Source organism: Copadichromis virginalis, linkage group LG4, assembly GCF_057382275.1.
Source record: "Copadichromis virginalis isolate Kocher_CV1m ecotype Utaka linkage group LG4, C_Virginalis_male_GT1.1, whole genome shotgun sequence".
Lineage (NCBI taxonomy): Eukaryota > Metazoa > Chordata > Actinopteri > Cichliformes > Cichlidae > Copadichromis > Copadichromis virginalis.
The window spans coordinates 20,896,650-20,913,306 of NC_140621.1; the positions used below are offsets into that span (position 1 = coordinate 20,896,650).

The following is a 16,657-nucleotide window of genomic DNA, read 5'->3' on the forward strand; positions in this document are numbered from 1 at the left end:
GTGTTAGCAGTGTAGGCCGTTAAGAAAAGGAACAAGGAGTCTGTGTTGTGCTGGGACGCATGCTGACACTTAGCTTTCTGGCAGGAGATGAGAAGACACGTCTCCATACTGAAGCCTGACTCGGCACACCTGGACCCTCAGTGGGGCCAAAATATGTCCCCTAATTAGGTGTTTTAGAAGGAGAATGACTTTGTGTGAAGTGCAGACTAAACTAGATTATGAGCTACGCTCCTCTTCGAAGATTTTGAAATGATTAAGCCTTTGAAGAGGGGGGGAAAACAAAACAAAACATGTAAGCTGTGACAAAAAAAGTCATAAAAAGTGATGGACGACCTTTCACAATATTTGTATCTGAACTACAGCCAGCAACTGGAAGGCAGCCTGTATCATCGCTCGTCTCCTGAGGCCACACATATTGTGCTTCAAATTCTAATAATAGAATTTGGTTAGACTTACAAAAGTCCTCATAAAAACATCACTATAATACATATATAGAATAAGCAAACACTATTAAAGGAAGAGGATAGAGTAAGGGGGAAATAGTAAGCTTGAGGAATAAGTGTCCAGCAAATGTTTTTTTAAAAGGTTTAGTGCCATCTTCAGAAACCAGTTATTCTGTATTTGTCTAAAACAGTGTTACTAATTATATCCTATATATAGGAAAAGCCCATTCAATCAGTGGAATATCAGCAGTGGAGACAATGTGGCACTGCTACAAATGCATCTCTATCTTTACTTGGTTTGGACGTGCACGGACTACTGTTAAAAGCTTGGCTGGTGCAGATAGCAGCTTGTCTTTATTTTCAAACACCTACTCAGTCACTTCTACCTGTTCTGCCCTGCGCAGAGATAAGAGCCAAAAACAACATCCGAAGTATCTTTTTGTGATACTTCTGTTGGAGAGAAACTCCACAAGGCAGCGGTGGGCAGATGAACAGTCTTTATTTCATTTGTTATTAAGCTGCATCCAGTCTGCTGTATTTGAAGGGAATGAATCATCGACTTGAGGTTGTCCTGGATTGCTTGTGTTGCGTGTGATGTGAGCAAACTTTTCATATTGTGCCCTGGATATAAACTTAGGATCTACATCTCTTCGGCACAGTGGTGCAGTGGTTTCCAAACACATTAATGTTAGGTTAACTGGTGCCAGGCAGTCAGCCTAGGGCCCATAAAAGGATCTCTGGCTCTCAGGCCAATTTCATGAAGCCTGCTTCTGATTGTTTGGTGTGGCAGTGTTCACCCTGTTCGTCTTTGTACAAAGGTAGCAGATACCGGTCCTCCTGATAGATTAAGGAACTTCTATGACCCTGTCCAGCTACCCTAGAGTAACTGTCTTTCTCCTGGAATTGCCTCCATGCCGGGGAGACATAGAACTTCCTGGCAATGGCACATGTGTGCCGTAACAAGCACAGGCCTAGGTACAGAAGATTGAAAGATGTTGGACTACCACTGTAACCTCCGTATGGTCCAAGCATTGTCTACCTCTAGTATTGGTGGCTGGTGCTCAGGAGGTAGAGCAGGTCATCTACTAACTGGAAGGTTGGTGGTTCGATCTCTGGCTGCTACAGTCTGCATGCCAAAGTATCCGAGATATGCTCTTGGGGTTCACCAAGAGCGTTCACTGGCATCGTGGACTCAATTTGGACCATTGTCTTTGATTGTTCGATAGAAAGCACAGGTAGGAAAAGCATAGGAAAAAGTGCTTGTATAAATGTGTGACTGATGCATGTTGTATAAAGTGCTGTGAGCACTACAGTTGAGTAGAAAAGTGCTATATAAGAATCAGTCCATTTACCAGCAGTGACACCCACAACAGCCAAATGCACAACTAGTGCATGGTGATCCTGCATCAGATCAAAAAGTGTTACTCTGATTTCTTCGAGCAGTGTATTTAGTAGAGGAGTAGCACTGACCACAAACAACTACAATGTGATTTGCTGCACAAAAGCACATGTTCAGCATTACTGGAGCTCACTTCTATTTAATGAGGAGTATGGACTGAAAGGAAGATTCATCTGGATATTGAAAGACTCAAGAAAGTCAACATGGGGCAAAATGAGGCAACTCCAGCTCTAAAGGATCAAGCACAGAGACAGCAATCGCTGACAAAAAGGTGCTGTACCAACTCACCTGAGATAAAGACTACCTTCAACACATATCCTCAGCGTGTGTTTGTGAATAGCCCAACACTACAGGAGGACAGCAGCTGTTACAGTGACAAGGGGCCTTTCCCCCCAATTTCTTGGACCTTGTCTGGCCTTAATTATTATTATTATTTTTTTAAATGGGGGGGGGGGGGGGGGGGGGGGTAAATCAACCATGAACCATTCAGTATTTGCAGCCTCTTAAATGTGGCCCTGTTGACAGACTAAGGCCAGAGGCAGCGTGTGTGTATGGCAACACATGAACACTGATACTGATAGAAACTGTATTTATGAAACACGTGCATTCAACTGGCCTCTGGTGTTGATGGTCCCAGCTAATGAAATGTGCATAGTCCCACTTAAACCAAAGTCCTTTCATAAGACTTCAAAGAAAGTGCAGCTTTGGGAGGTGTGTACGCATGTGTGCACGCACATCTTCAAGCACAATCATGGCAATGGGTAAGATTTAATACATACTTGGATCAAAGACCTTTTTAAAGATGACAGGCACAAGATATGAGAGTCATTCTTGGCCAGAGGTTAGAGAATGTCTCCTTTCATTTCAGCCACTGAGTGTTGTGGGTCCCTTTTTTCCCCCCTGATTAGCCATGCGACAGATGTATACATTTAGAACTAACTGAGGAAAGACTTTTTAGCAGAAGTAAATCTAGTCGCAGAGAATCCTGTTTGTTCCAGTGAAAGGTGGTGCTGAGCATAGAAAATAATCTGCCTACACTAAGCGTTTGAACACTTGCATCCCCTGCTGCTCTTTAGGATGAATCTCTGAAAGCTGCTCACACTATCTTAAGTATAAGTCGTGATCACAGACAGATGGAACAAACATGTGCATACAAAAATAAATAATAAAAAAAGTAAGGGAAAACACGACAAGTCAGGTAGTTAAAGTCGATTTACACAAACACTCACTGTGTAACTGATGGACACAAAAATGTGACTAAGTTAACCCAGAATAAAATACTAAATATGTTGTGTTTTATATGCTCATCATGTGAGTTTTACACTACTGTGCAAGTCTTGAGCCACTCCTCCTTTCTTTGCATTTTGCTTCCAAGAAGCCTGCTTGCATGCCCAAACCCATGGCCACACTCTAAAGTCGGTAACTTTTGTGTATTTTCATTTCTTCATTTGAACACAATAACACACTTTAGTTTCCAATAAGTTTATTGATTGGTTTGGAAAGTTTTTATATTTGATTAGATATTTGAGTTTAGGGTTCAGTGGTTTTGATGTTCTTCTTTGGTATTTAGTTTATTAACAAACTAGCCTGTACTGCATGGTTTTTGTGGTTTATGATTGTGTTTTGTTTAGTTACCCCTCGTGTGTCATAGTGATGTGATCAGCCATCATATATACCCTTGTGTGTCATTTCCTGTTTAGGTCAGTTATGTTTGTTTGGGCAGTTGTTTGGTTTGTTAAGTTTGCAGTTCTTTGCCTGAGTTAAGTTTTGTTTCTTTGACCTCTTTTATGAGCTCAACATTTATTACTTTTGTAAATATAATTTTTAGGGTTAAATAAATGGAAACCCTATTTTTCTAATAATTCCTAGGACTCCTCCTACCCAACTCAGCCCATCACACTGGCCTTTTAAAGTATTTCTTTGGCATCTGATGCTTATTTTCAGTGCAGTCGCCATTCCTGACCCATTTTTGGAGGAATGTTTTTTTTCTGGTTCTTAAAGTCACTTAACACTGACCTACAAATCATTAAAGTATTAAAAAAAAAAGCACCTAACTCAATGGATGATCCAGTGTCGCGTCTACACATAACTGACAACTTAGCAAAAGAACAACAGTATCTTTAGGTCCTTTATTTACTTGCTGCCAGTCACACCATTTGTTTCCATTTCTTTAGTTAGTGGGAAAAAAAGAGGAAACTGGACAAGCAGTGGACAAAAGAAGTGTCAGGCCTTAAAAACTGTCCAAAGCAGGTGAACGGTATCTGAAAGTCATGTCAGCCAAGACCTGACAAAGGACCTGAGAGATGTATCTGACCCTTCATCTTATCTATCTACTGTTAACTGAACCTTCATCAGAAGTGGTCTCTGTGAAAGGGTGGCTGACAAAAAGCTATTCTGAAGGAAGGGAGACAGACAGAAATGGCTGAGATTTGCCAAATTCCAGAAAAGTGTCTGAAAATCAGTAGTAACAGGTCTTGTGGAGTGATGAAGCCATAAAAATAAAAATAAAAAATAAATAAAAATCAGTTATAAGTATGTATGGACAAGGTCAGGAGAGAGGTTTTCACAGCCATATGTAAAACATGGTGTAGATTCTGTATTTCAGCCCTAGTGTTGGGGATCTTGTCAAATCTGATGTAAATATGAATCAAGAAAAGTACAGTCAGATTTTGATCCATCATACAATATTATATGATTGGCAACAACTTCCTTTTTTTTGTTATGACAGTGACACCAAATACACTGCCAATGCAGTAAAGGGATATCTAAATTGAAAAACACTGAGCTTTCTCCAGAGCCTGGACCTCAACATTATTGAAGCAGTGTGCAATCATCTTGACAGAGAACAAAAAAGGCAGCCAACATGCGAAAAAGAGCTTTGACTGTCCTTCAAGAAGCCTGGAGAACTATTCCTGAAGACAACTTAAAGAAATGACAGGAAAGCTGCTTTAGATAGTTCAGGCTGTGGTGAAGAACACAGGTGCTCATCCCAAATATTGTCTTTCAGTCTTGTTAGAATTGTACAAGCTCTGTTTTTGTCCTATATACCGTATATTCATTTATGTTTGCACGTTACAATACATATTTGTGGCTCAAAACCTTTGCACAACACTGCATCTGTAAATCCACGGGACCACTGGTTAAGTGGGAGTCTTCCAGCACATCTGCTACTTTGGTATGTGCAGCAACACAAGGTCCAACATAAATCAGGGTGTGGAGATTAATAATTCAGTGTCAGAAAATCACATCATTGGTCTCAGCAGACACAACACACAGCAGCTGCAACAAAAAACACCAACAGACTGAGTGCTAACACAACATTTCAAAGAAGCTGCTCCAGAAAATTATTTTTTGTCTGAAAGTGTGCAGAGCAATTGATCCTCAACACCTCAAATCTACAGCCAGAGGCAGATGGTGTTGTTTTTCCTTTCATTTAACTTGTAAAAAGATGACTTAAATAAATAAATAAAATGATGATGAAGTCGTCTATATCAATCTGAGCTACTGTAGCATCTTACGCATCTCATGTCAACAGTGTTATAAAATGTGACACATGCATTTCAGGAATAAAACATGAAATGGTTGCTTAACTATAAAAGTAGAAAGAAGATACGAGGCAGTGTCGCACACTTGACTGATGAGCTGCTGTGATCAGACATCCAAGCATGTGTAGTATTGAACTGGGTGTCATTGCATACAGTTTAATAAGAGTAACACAGCAACTATGGGTGAGTAACACCCACGTGTTTCATCAACATACTGTTTGTGCACATAGTACACAGATTAACAGAAAGCCAGAAAAAAAAACAGCTAACAATATTAGTAAGATTAATCTTTGCTGCTGTATTAATGCAGTAAAGCTGACACATACACACACATCCAGACTCACACATGCCTGTTTCTGTACTCACAGTTGCTTGTGACTGTGCATTATAGTCAGACTCCATCTTAGCCAGTCGGATGTTGGTGTCCTCCAGCAGTTCCTGGATATTCTGTGTGTGTTTCTTCTGCAATTCAAACTTCTCCTGCTCCATCTCTGTCACGGCAGCATGCAGCTGCAAGGGCATGAAACATCTACATGTCAGTCACAGATGTTCCTCGCCGCGATTCCAGTCATTGATGACTGATCAATCGTTTCTCTTTTAATTTTTAAAAGTATAAAAACACTTTTCAGCAATCACTAGACCCCATAATACTCTTTTTTTTAAATCAATTCCATCCATTCTCTGCCATTTATCCTTTTAAGGGTCGCGGCAGGCCTGGAGCGTATCCCAGCTGTCTATGGGCGAGAGGCAGGGTACAACCTGGACAGATACCAATCTGTCTAACCAATTCATTATATTAAAAACACTCGATGAAGGACTTGTTGAAGGACTTGTGGACTGATGAAGAAATCTCATATCTCACAGTCAAATGGGCTTTTAGCTTCAGACTTCCACCAGACCTTCATGCCATACTTTCTTTGTTTATAAAGTATATAGTGACTGAAACTTTTGGGCTTCTGGGTAACAGTTACAAAATGACATTTACGTCACACCTTGTAATGTTACATACATACACTCAACAGCCACTTTATTAGGTATACCTTGCTAATAATGAGTTGGCCCCACCTTTGCCTTTAGAACTGCTTTGATTCTTAATGGCATAGATTCAATGAAGTGCTGAAAACACTACTCAGATTTTGGTCCATGCTGACATGATAGCATCACACAGTTGTTGAAGATTTATCTGTAATGGGAATCCCACTGTCATTGTCCAGTTACACCACTACCGGTAGGGCTGTGCGATATGACCAAAATCTCATATCCCGATATAAGAATTCTATCATCCCGATAACGATATAAATCACAAAAATGTAACATTTTCTGTAAATTCTGTGAATCTCGAGCAGCTCGACTTGCGGGAAGTGTTTCGAGCTGCGCGTCATGTACCTGGAGTCGAGTGTTTTAACCGATGCATGATACTATACATTTTTAGACATACTGTAAGTTGTAACGGCCGCCGTATTCTTTGTGAGTATTTATTACACGGCGTGCTGCGGGGAAAAGCCTGTTCTAACGTTTGAGTCTAAGGTTTATTTTTAGCACCTGGCGGCTCTTTTTTGCTTCTCATCCGTAAATAATCTGCTCTTTCATGTGATTCAGTTCATTTTGAAAAGTCTCAACAGGATCTTGAACTTTATTGTGAAAGGTTTATGGGGAACATAAACAACCGGACACGCGATGGTGTTACCGTTGTTGTTGCTAACGACAACGCATAAAAACAGGCGCTTGTCCGTCCGTAGTGTGGTTATATTAAATATAAGAGAAAGAGAGAACTTTAAGAACTTAATATAGCCACTACAGTGACCATCAAAACCATGAAAAAATATTGCCGTAAACAGTTTATTTTGCGACACCACGAAACAAACGATAGCGTAAAATGAAACAATAGACGTTTTTATATCGTCATCCGATATATATCATTATATCGAACAGCTCTAACTACCAGCAGCTAGAAATATTAATAATACAAGTATGGCCATTTTCCTTTGAGCTCTGGCCTCATGTATTCTCTGTAAACACTAGAAATCGTTGCGTGGGAAATGTAGATCAACAGTTTCTGAAATACTCAGATCAGCCCTGGCACCGTCTGCCACCAACAACCATGCTGTTTAAAGTCACTTAAATCACCTTTACTCCCCATTCTGATGCTCAGTTTGAACTCAGCAGGCCGTCTTGACCATGTCTATGATGGACCATGTTCATGAAGTTGAACAGGTGTACCTAATACAGTGACAGTGAGTGCATACTTCCAAAAAGTGGAGTTAGTACCGTCTGCTTCTTTAGATGTGCAGTATCTCTTTTTGAACAGGGTTAAACATAATTCATATGCTACACATTTTTTATGTGATCTGAGAGAAAAAAAAATGTTTCTATAACATCATTTAGCACATGCTGAGCGACCCTGAAGAGATGAGTGTAAATTTCATTAGCATCTTATTGAGCCCCCACAGCTGAGCTAGCTGGAGCTGTAGGAGTGAAAAGACAATTTACCTAGGGCACAGAGCATTAATTTTTCAGCAGTGAAAAAACCCACACTAACTTAAGCACCACATGAAGGAATGAGGTACAGCCTGGCTGCTTAAAGCAAAGTCTGCTTGTCTCATGCTAACAAACAGTCTTCCTCTGGCTCAGGGCTGCTTACACGGCGTTGGCCTGTAGAATTTCTAAGCCCTTCAACTTATCCTCATACCTTCTTCTCCCACTCGTTTTTTAAAGAGTCGGCGCTCTGATCCGACATCTTCTTCAGCTCTGCAATCTGCTTCTCTTTGCTCTCGCAGATGACCTGGGATTCTCGCAGCACGCTTTGAACTGCGGGTAAGCGCAGACACAAAACACACAAAAGAGCAGTCAGGCCCTGCCTCAGGGTATGAACAGATGGACACATGAACAGACATGCACGCACACTTGTGCCCGACTGATGTGCTGTCAGGAAATCAATGACAGTAAAGATTTTGTTTCTATTTGAATGGCTACTATTTCTTCTGTGCGACGCAGTTTTATCATCGGACACTCTTAAAGCAGACACGTGAGAAAAGAAAGGAACAAGACCAAAAAGAAGGATATCAAGTATAAAAAGACACATAAGGTGACTGAATTTTAGATTGAGCAGCACAGCTGGAGAGTGTCACTCTACACCAGTGCAATCCTTTGCGGAATTGCATCTTTTTAGGCTTTTTACTCCGAGTGGCAGAGACACAAGTACAAACATCCTTCATGTTAACCCCGCAATCATGTGACCTCTCACCTTTCTTCTCCAGCTTACGGATCGTCTCCTCTGATTCTTTCTGCTTGGTCCGGTGAAGGCTCTTCATCTCCTCAATCTCACCATTTTTTCGGTCCAGAATCTACAGATGGAGAGGGAGACACTGAAAGTGTATTCGGCTGTTTTTCTCTTACTGCCAAGAAAATGGCATCTGTCATAGCAAAGCTAAAGCTATTAAAGTTTTCGCATGCAAAGTTCACAAAGGCTAAATTTAAGTAAGCACTATGTGACCCAGATATAAAAAAGGAAAATGCAACCGCCCACACTGAAAGACAGCGCAGAGACCCTGGAGTTTTTGACAACCAGCAACATTAAAGAAGTTTTGGTTTTTTTTTTTGTTTTTTTTGTGCAGAGTTTCTTGCTTTGTGAGCTCATGTATACCCCCCCCCCCCCCACACACACACACACATAACAGAACATGCAGCTAAGTATTCAGACTCTACTACTACTATTACTACTCTTGTAGGTAGGGGTCACATAGGAAGTAAACATGAATATGAACATTAATACATCAAAAGGTTTAGGGAAAAAAAATTATGTATATTTATTAGGGGTGCAGCGATACACAAAATTCACGGTTCGGTTTGGTTTGACACTTTGGTGTCACGGTTCGATATTTTTTCGATACAAAAAAATGTTCATGCCTTTTTAATTTGTCATTTATTAAAATTATAAATATATATTTTAACTCAAAAGTACAGTTTTTAAATTTAATGTTGCTGAAACAAAAGTAATTTAAAAAATAAATATATCTCAGGGCTCTCAAAATTTCAAAATCCCTGGTAGCCCTTCGGGCAGGGACTCTTCAGTTTTTAGTAGCCCAAAATAAATTTAAGTAGCCCGAATAAAAAAGAGAGCAATTTTTTGATTGATGTTTTGTTTCCTTTACAATATTATACATTAAAGTATAATATTGTAAAGGAAACAAAACATTAATCAAAAAATTGTTGAAAAACAAATTACAACATTGTATAAAAATTACAATCATCAACTCAAATACTTGGTTCTAATTGAACAGAAATTTCTATGAACTTGTAAGAACTGTGTAGGACTTGAATCAGTCTGTGTCAGATCCTGAATTTGAAATTTCCGCTGAAGTCACGGGTAAGAGGCAAGTGGAACCAAGATCTAGGACATTTGCTTTTTGAAGTTTGCAAAGACTGCTAAATTTTGCCAGTGGTAGTTCACTCTTTGCAACATAGTACGCTGTTCTAAACAGATTTTTCAGGTTTATTTTTAGTATGTTATTTGCAATTGGTGTTTGTTCTGGGAAAGATATTGCAGACTGAGCAATAATGCATTTCTTGCATTTCTCATGGGTTCTAATGGGGGCCTTTCTTAAAATGACTGGTCCCAGTAACAAAGGCGCTTGTCGACTCAGAAATCGAGAGAAAACCAACAACACACCCGGCAGAACATTATGTTATTTACACGGGTGCACATAAGTGGTCCGCATTCGCTGTCAAAATAAAAGACGCGCACAAGACAAGAAGTTGCAACGCGCGTTTGCGTCCATATAAAAAGCACTGTTTTTGTCCGCTAGAGTGAGATTTTCACGGCACATTCCGCACCACATCTCTGTGCGTTCATCATTTGTTTGAAGCCAGCTCACCACCTGCAACCACTTTTCCGAGAATACGCGCTTCTTTTGTGGTTCGGACTCCTTCTGACATTTCTTTGGAGGTGGAGGAACACCAAAGTAATTGCTTAAAGGAGCTTCTTCGACATCTTTAAGAGTTCTAAACAAATGTCTGTCCTCCTCCAGAAAATCTTATGTATGCAAACACGCGTTGCAACTTCTTATCTTGTGCGCGTTTTTTTATTTTATTTTGACAGCGAATGCGCACCTGCGGACCACTTATGTGCAGCCCTGGTTATTTAGCTCGTCATATTGCAGCCACAGAAACTATTTTGTCCATGAAACCATAAAGCTGCACTTTCTTTTTGCCTTATAGTCTGATTTGTCATAACTTTTCCGTTTTGTGGTAAGCTTTTCTTTGGCTGTCACTTCTTCACCCTGACCTGTCTTATTTGGCTCAGCAGAACTAAAATGTATATCCTGCTGCTTTTACACACACACACACACACACACACACACACACACACACACACACACACACACACACACACACACACACACACACCGCTCAGCGATTCTCTGCGCGATCAACCTCTCATATGTTTAAGCTTGCTGCGGGAGATTTCACTTGTCATGTTTGCATAGTAAGCTAACGATTAATAAGACGATGTCAGAGGAATTGGTGCGCAAATTATCATCACTCACCAATCAGTGCTGTCGCTCTCTATACACAGTTCGCGCGATTGCAAAGTGAAAGCAAAAAACAAGCGCAAATTCAAACGCGATTTCAATATGTCACATATTGACAGTGGCTCATCGATGCCAATGACATAATTACCCAGCTACATTTCTGAAAGAATGCAAAAGCATTGACATATATTTTTCCTTCCTACAATAGCCCAACGGGCAGGGCAGAGATCGATTTTGGTAGCCCGACTGGAAAAATCGCTAGCCCCGGGATGTCGGGCTAGCGATTTTGCGAGCCCTGTATCTGATTGAGGAATCACTCATGTTTGGAAAAGAGAGTTTATTACAGAGAAATGGCTCTTTCCAAAATAAAAGCTATACTATCCGCTTCTTCTGGGCTATATTCTCAGCAGCATATTGTAGCGGGTCAGGGCTGTTCGGGGTTCTGTTTGTACAGTTATGTTTTGTTCATGTTGCCATAGTGACGGGTGACGCCCTCTCGCTGCGACGGTGTGTCCTTCCGGGGTCAGAGGGCGCCCTGTGTGTTGTTGTTGTTGTGCGGTTGCCGCGCTGAGCAGTTAGCTAGCGGCAGTGTTCTTCTGCAGATGTCAATAAACGGCTGTGCTCCCTGGCTAGCTCACGGGAAGCAAGACCAAACGACACCTCCGTCTCCACCTTGTCTAAGCTCGTCACAATATTAAACATATCAGGTCCCCATAAGGAGAATCATGTGCTAACGGCTGTCTAAATGACTCGGGTAAAGTTTGTAGCATGCATGCTTGTTGTTTTTGTCTGCTTCCAGTTGTCTTTGCACTAAGATGATGTCGGCGTAAACGTGCAGTCATATTCGTTGTGTTCCCACTAGTGCTGTCAGCGTTAATCTCGTTGAAATGACGTTAACGCCACAACACGGCAAATCTCCGTTAACGAGCTACCCCTGATCGCCCGTGCCTGAGGCTAGACGACCAACACGTTAACGAGCTAACTGCGCTAACACACTAGTTCCCACCCATGTAATTGAGCATTGCGTGGCACATCCAACATACTGTTTTACTTTAGTCCATGACTCGCTTACCTTCAGGGTCATGCCTCACATGAAAACCAAAATAATTCCAAACGCCAGATCTGAATGAGGGTGGGGGAGGTTCAATTTGCCATGTTGCAAGGAGAGCTTAACTTCTGTCTCGCTGGCTTGCCCTGCGCTCTTCCTTCTGACGATGCTGTCTGTGTTGAGCGCTTAGTGGATCTGCGCTCGACAGTGCAGCCTAGGCGGAGTAGTCCAACGCAGATTCACTGAGCGCTCAACACAGACAGCATCGTCAGAAGGAAAGTTGATAAAATAAATTACAAATTTTGTATTGTTCGATACATATGCCTACCGAACCGAAAGCACTGTATCGAACGGTTCAATAACGATACGAGTATCGTTGCACCCCTAATATTTATATATGAATATATTCTTCAAGGTAAACATGTGTTTGAATCCGCTGGACTGTGGAGTTTGCATGTTCTTCCTGTGCCTGCATAGGTCCTCTCCAGGTACTCTGGCATCTTCCCAGAGACAGCCAGGTGCTGCCACTCAAATACATTTGATTGACTGACCACTAGCAAGTGTGATCACCTTCATCAAAGTTTTAGCAGTTTGCTGATCTGGAGCATTCAGATGTGTGTTAAAACAATGCCATAATCTTCCCAGGAAGGTCAGACCACACAATACTGGTCAATACTGCGATACCTACGTTTGGCCAACCAGCATATCAGCACAAACACTTCATACCAACTGCAAAGCACGGTAGAAGGGTGATGATTGGGCTTGTTTTTCAGCCATAGGATCAGGGCACATAGTGCAGCCACCATGAACCAAAGAATCCTCGAGGCAAATGTGACGCTATCTGTCCGACAGCTAAAGCTTGGCTGAAACTCGGTTCTGAGACAACAGTGATCCTAAGCACGGAAGCAAATCTACAACAAAATGTTTGAAAAAGAAAAGACTTGAGGTGTTGCAATGACCCAATCAAAGATTAGACTGTGGTGGGACCTTAAGACAGGTGTGCATAAATGAAGGCCTGCAAACCTCGATGAACTGAAGTAACGATGTAAAGTAGAGTGTGTCAGAATACACTCGCAACAATGTGCGAGACTAATAAAGTCAGACAGAAAACCATTGTTTCAAGCTCATTTTCCCACATGTTTGCATAGAGCCCTATAAAAAAAAAATTTTTCCCCATGACTACATAAAAGGTTAATTGGTGATTATAAATTGACTGTTGGGGTGAATATGAAAAAAGAATGATTATCTGTACATGAGACTGGCACCCTGTCCAGAGAGTACGCTGCCTCTTGCCCAATGACAGCTGGGATAAGCTTCAGCCACACTGCAACCCTGATATGAAGATACAAAAAATGAGAGAATTTAACGCCATACTAGCTTAACGGTGGTGACGCTTAAGTCTTCTGTTTATGGATGCTAATGTAAATTTATTATTAATTTCGTTTTTAAAAAAGACAGAAAAAGAAATTGTTTGTCTGCTATGAATCATGTGTTTATCTCATGCATGCCTAAATTAAAGGCTGTTATCTGTAGCAACATGAAACACGCTGTATGGCATTTCACTGTATGACTTCATTCATTTCATCTTTAATAAGCACATCCATTACTTAGGAGACTACGTGCAAAGTGTGAGAAATGGCAGCTGAATGAAACACCTGTGCTAAGGCGCAATGAGGTAACTGCATCTGCTTCCTGCTGCCATCTGTAAGTAATTAGTTAAATTAGGCCATGGAGAGTTTCTCAATTACTCTGTTGCATAATATGCATATATATGTAAGTGCATTCTGCAACTGGTGAATCTATCTGCTATGCAGATGGTGCCAAGCAGACTGGTTTACTTTACAGACAAAATGAATCCAAACTCAACAATCCAAGTCTCATTTTATCAAATCTACTTGAAATATCATTCTGAACCTGTCTATAAGCTTAATGGATTTTTTTGGCTGTATTTTTAGGTTTGGGAGTAATGCCATTAACAAAAGGGAATAAATAGCGTTATTTCAACAACAGATGATGCTCTGGCTGAAATGGACCAGTGGTTATTTTTCCATTAATTCCCAAAGCCCATGAGACTTTAGCATTTTGTTCAATTTAAGTGCACTTATTAGTCCAGTCTACCATCGTCTCTGTGAGTGAGAGTGTGATGGGAGAGAGATGAAAGGAGGATAGGGTGACTGGAGCAAAGTTCACAGAGCATTTAGGGATACCCATTTTTTTTTCTCCATTTTACTACCCTAGAGGCGTTGTTGTCATTTCCACTGAACAAGCCGATGACACAGTGTCAGTTCCAGAGAGAGTGCACCAGACAGTGGGAAATGGCAGCTTTTAGGATGTCCATTTTAGGATTGAAAATACATCCTATGCCGGGGGAAGGGGATCCAGCCTGGCTGGCTCTGACTTTGACCAATACCATCACTGGAAGAGGACAAAATTAAACTGCAGAAGAAAGAACCAACAGAATCTGTAACATATGTAATTTAATCTCAGTGCCATTTATAACATATTGTACAGTAAACAGAGATTTGCATGTTAATAACATTAGATGTTCTTCTGCACTTGATTTTATCAAATATTTTGGAACTACTCTCACCATGCTTTGGATTTAAAGCAATGGGACAACGACTCGTAGCCTTTCAGCAGCCGATACATTATTTATAAGTAGACTAATTAAAACTAAACCTAGCTTGTCCACTTTCCATCCGGCTCATCAAAGTCCACCCCTGAATAACTCCCCTTTGAAGCTATTATGGGGAATATTGGGTAACATTCAGTGGAAATTAAATTGGACATAAGTTGCAATCTGTATGTAATTAAAGTGAGAGGGGGGGGGGGCAAAAAAGAGCTGGCTGTCATCCTGTCTCTTGTCAAACACTAAGATGCAGTGGGCATTTTAAAGTAGGAAGAAAAGTAGAGTGTTTTTTTCTGTTTTATTAGAAGCTTGTGTGGCAGCAAAGGAAAGTCATAGTGAGTATGTGACAGATCCCAGGTGCTTGATCTGCAGCCTAACTGACGGGCACCGACTATAATGTGAAATAAACCAGCTTTATTGCTATTTTAACCAGCTGACAAAAAGCTTTGAAGAGGTGATTACATGCAGGATGGAGCGCTAAGAAGAGGACAGACTCATTCCTTTACTTTTCATTAGCCACCAAATGAGAATCAAGATCAGTGACGGGCGTAGGTTAAACAGCTCTCCTGAGCACCGAAGTGAGCGGGCCTGTCGAGAAAAGAACTGCACAAACTATTTTCACTCATGTAGAGAGCATTATATTAGCACCAACTTTATATGATTAAAAGTTATCTAAAGACGTGACCATAACAAATACAATCAAAAAGGAGATTTAGCCATGTTCACTAAAGGACTAAATGATTATCGGTTCCAAATTGGCTGGTCTGAGTTTTTCAGAAGCCAATGATTTGCTGGGATTGACCCATTAAACAATCTCTATGATTTGCGAGAATGGTCATGATATGATACTTCCTGTTTTACTTTGATGGTCCATGTCTTATGCGAATGTGTCCTGCTTTGCTTGTCTCGTCCAGCCTGATTACTCCCAGCTGTGCTCTCCTTCTGTGTCTCATTCCCTCGTTATCCCTCTGTGTATTTAAGCCCTGTGTTTCTCTGAGTCAGCGTCGCATCGTCCCTCATGCTGTGTGTGAGTCTCCCCGTGTCTTCTGGTATGTGTTACCATTAGCGCTTCCCAGTTTAGTTTTGCATTGCTTTTGTATCACTGTTATCGTTTGTCACCTGTCAGCAATAAAGCTGCATTTTGAGTTCAGTTCTGTTTTCCCGTGAGTTTGCGTTTGGGTCCTATTTTCCTGCCTGCCACACACCGTTACATGACACCACGAGGCTACTGTTTACACAGGCTCACCAAAATTGGACCACAGAAGATTGGAAAAATGTTGCCTGGTCTGAGGAATCTCAGTTTCTTCTGCAACATTTAGGTGGTGGGATCAGAGTTTGGACATGGAGAACACGAAAGCATGAATCCATCAGACATTGTATGAACAATTCAGATTGGTGGTGGTGGTGACAACTGACCATTAAACCCCACAGCCTAGATGAGTATTGTTGCTGACCATGTCCATCCCTTTATGACCATGGCGTAACCAATCTTCTGAATGCTGCTTCCAGCAGGATAATGTTCCATGTCACAAAGCTCAGTTCTCAAACTGGTTTGCTGTACAGGACAAAGACTTAATTGTACTCAAATAGTCTGTCAGTGTCAATATGAATCAAAATCTCTCAGGAATGTTTCCAGCACCTTGTTGAATCTAAGCCACAAAGCATTACGGCAGTTATGAAAGCAAGGGTGTCCAACCCAAGACCAGCAACAATACTCTGTCAGTGCGCCCCAGGGCAGCTGTGGCTACAATGTAGCTTGCCATTGCCAGTGTGTGAATGTGTGTGTGAATGGATGAATGACTGAATGTAGTGTAAAGCACTTTGGGGTCCTATGGACTAGAAAAGCGCTATACAAATGCAGGCCATTTACCATTTATTTACCATTTAGCTACAGTAGGTGTACCTAATAAAGTGTCCAGGGAAGGCATGTTTGTCACTTCCCTATAAGAGCTAGCTAAACACAGGTCAATAACTGCCATAATTAAAAATATCCAAACAGCTGGAAAGTTACAATAATTGATTACAATAATTAATTGAGTACACACTAAGCAAGGACTGTGAA

The 16,657-nt window shown here is 41.0% G+C and overlaps 1 protein-coding gene across 7 annotated transcripts in view; it reads right to left on the reverse strand.

Moving 5' to 3' along the window:
• Positions 1 to 16,657, reverse strand: part of cep112 (centrosomal protein 112) — a 123,922-nt gene that overhangs the window by 80,956 nt on the left and 26,309 nt on the right. For all 7 annotated transcript variants that reach the window (XM_085454153.1, XM_085454152.1, XM_085454149.1 and 4 more), the window contains 3 exons: positions 8,632 to 8,731; positions 8,077 to 8,195; positions 5,754 to 5,897 (listed from right to left, as the gene is read on the reverse strand). In XM_085454153.1, coding sequence (XP_085310279.1) covers positions 5,754 to 5,897; positions 8,077 to 8,195; positions 8,632 to 8,731 — 363 coding nt within the window. The remainder of the gene's footprint in view (positions 1 to 5,753; positions 5,898 to 8,076; positions 8,196 to 8,631; positions 8,732 to 16,657) is intronic.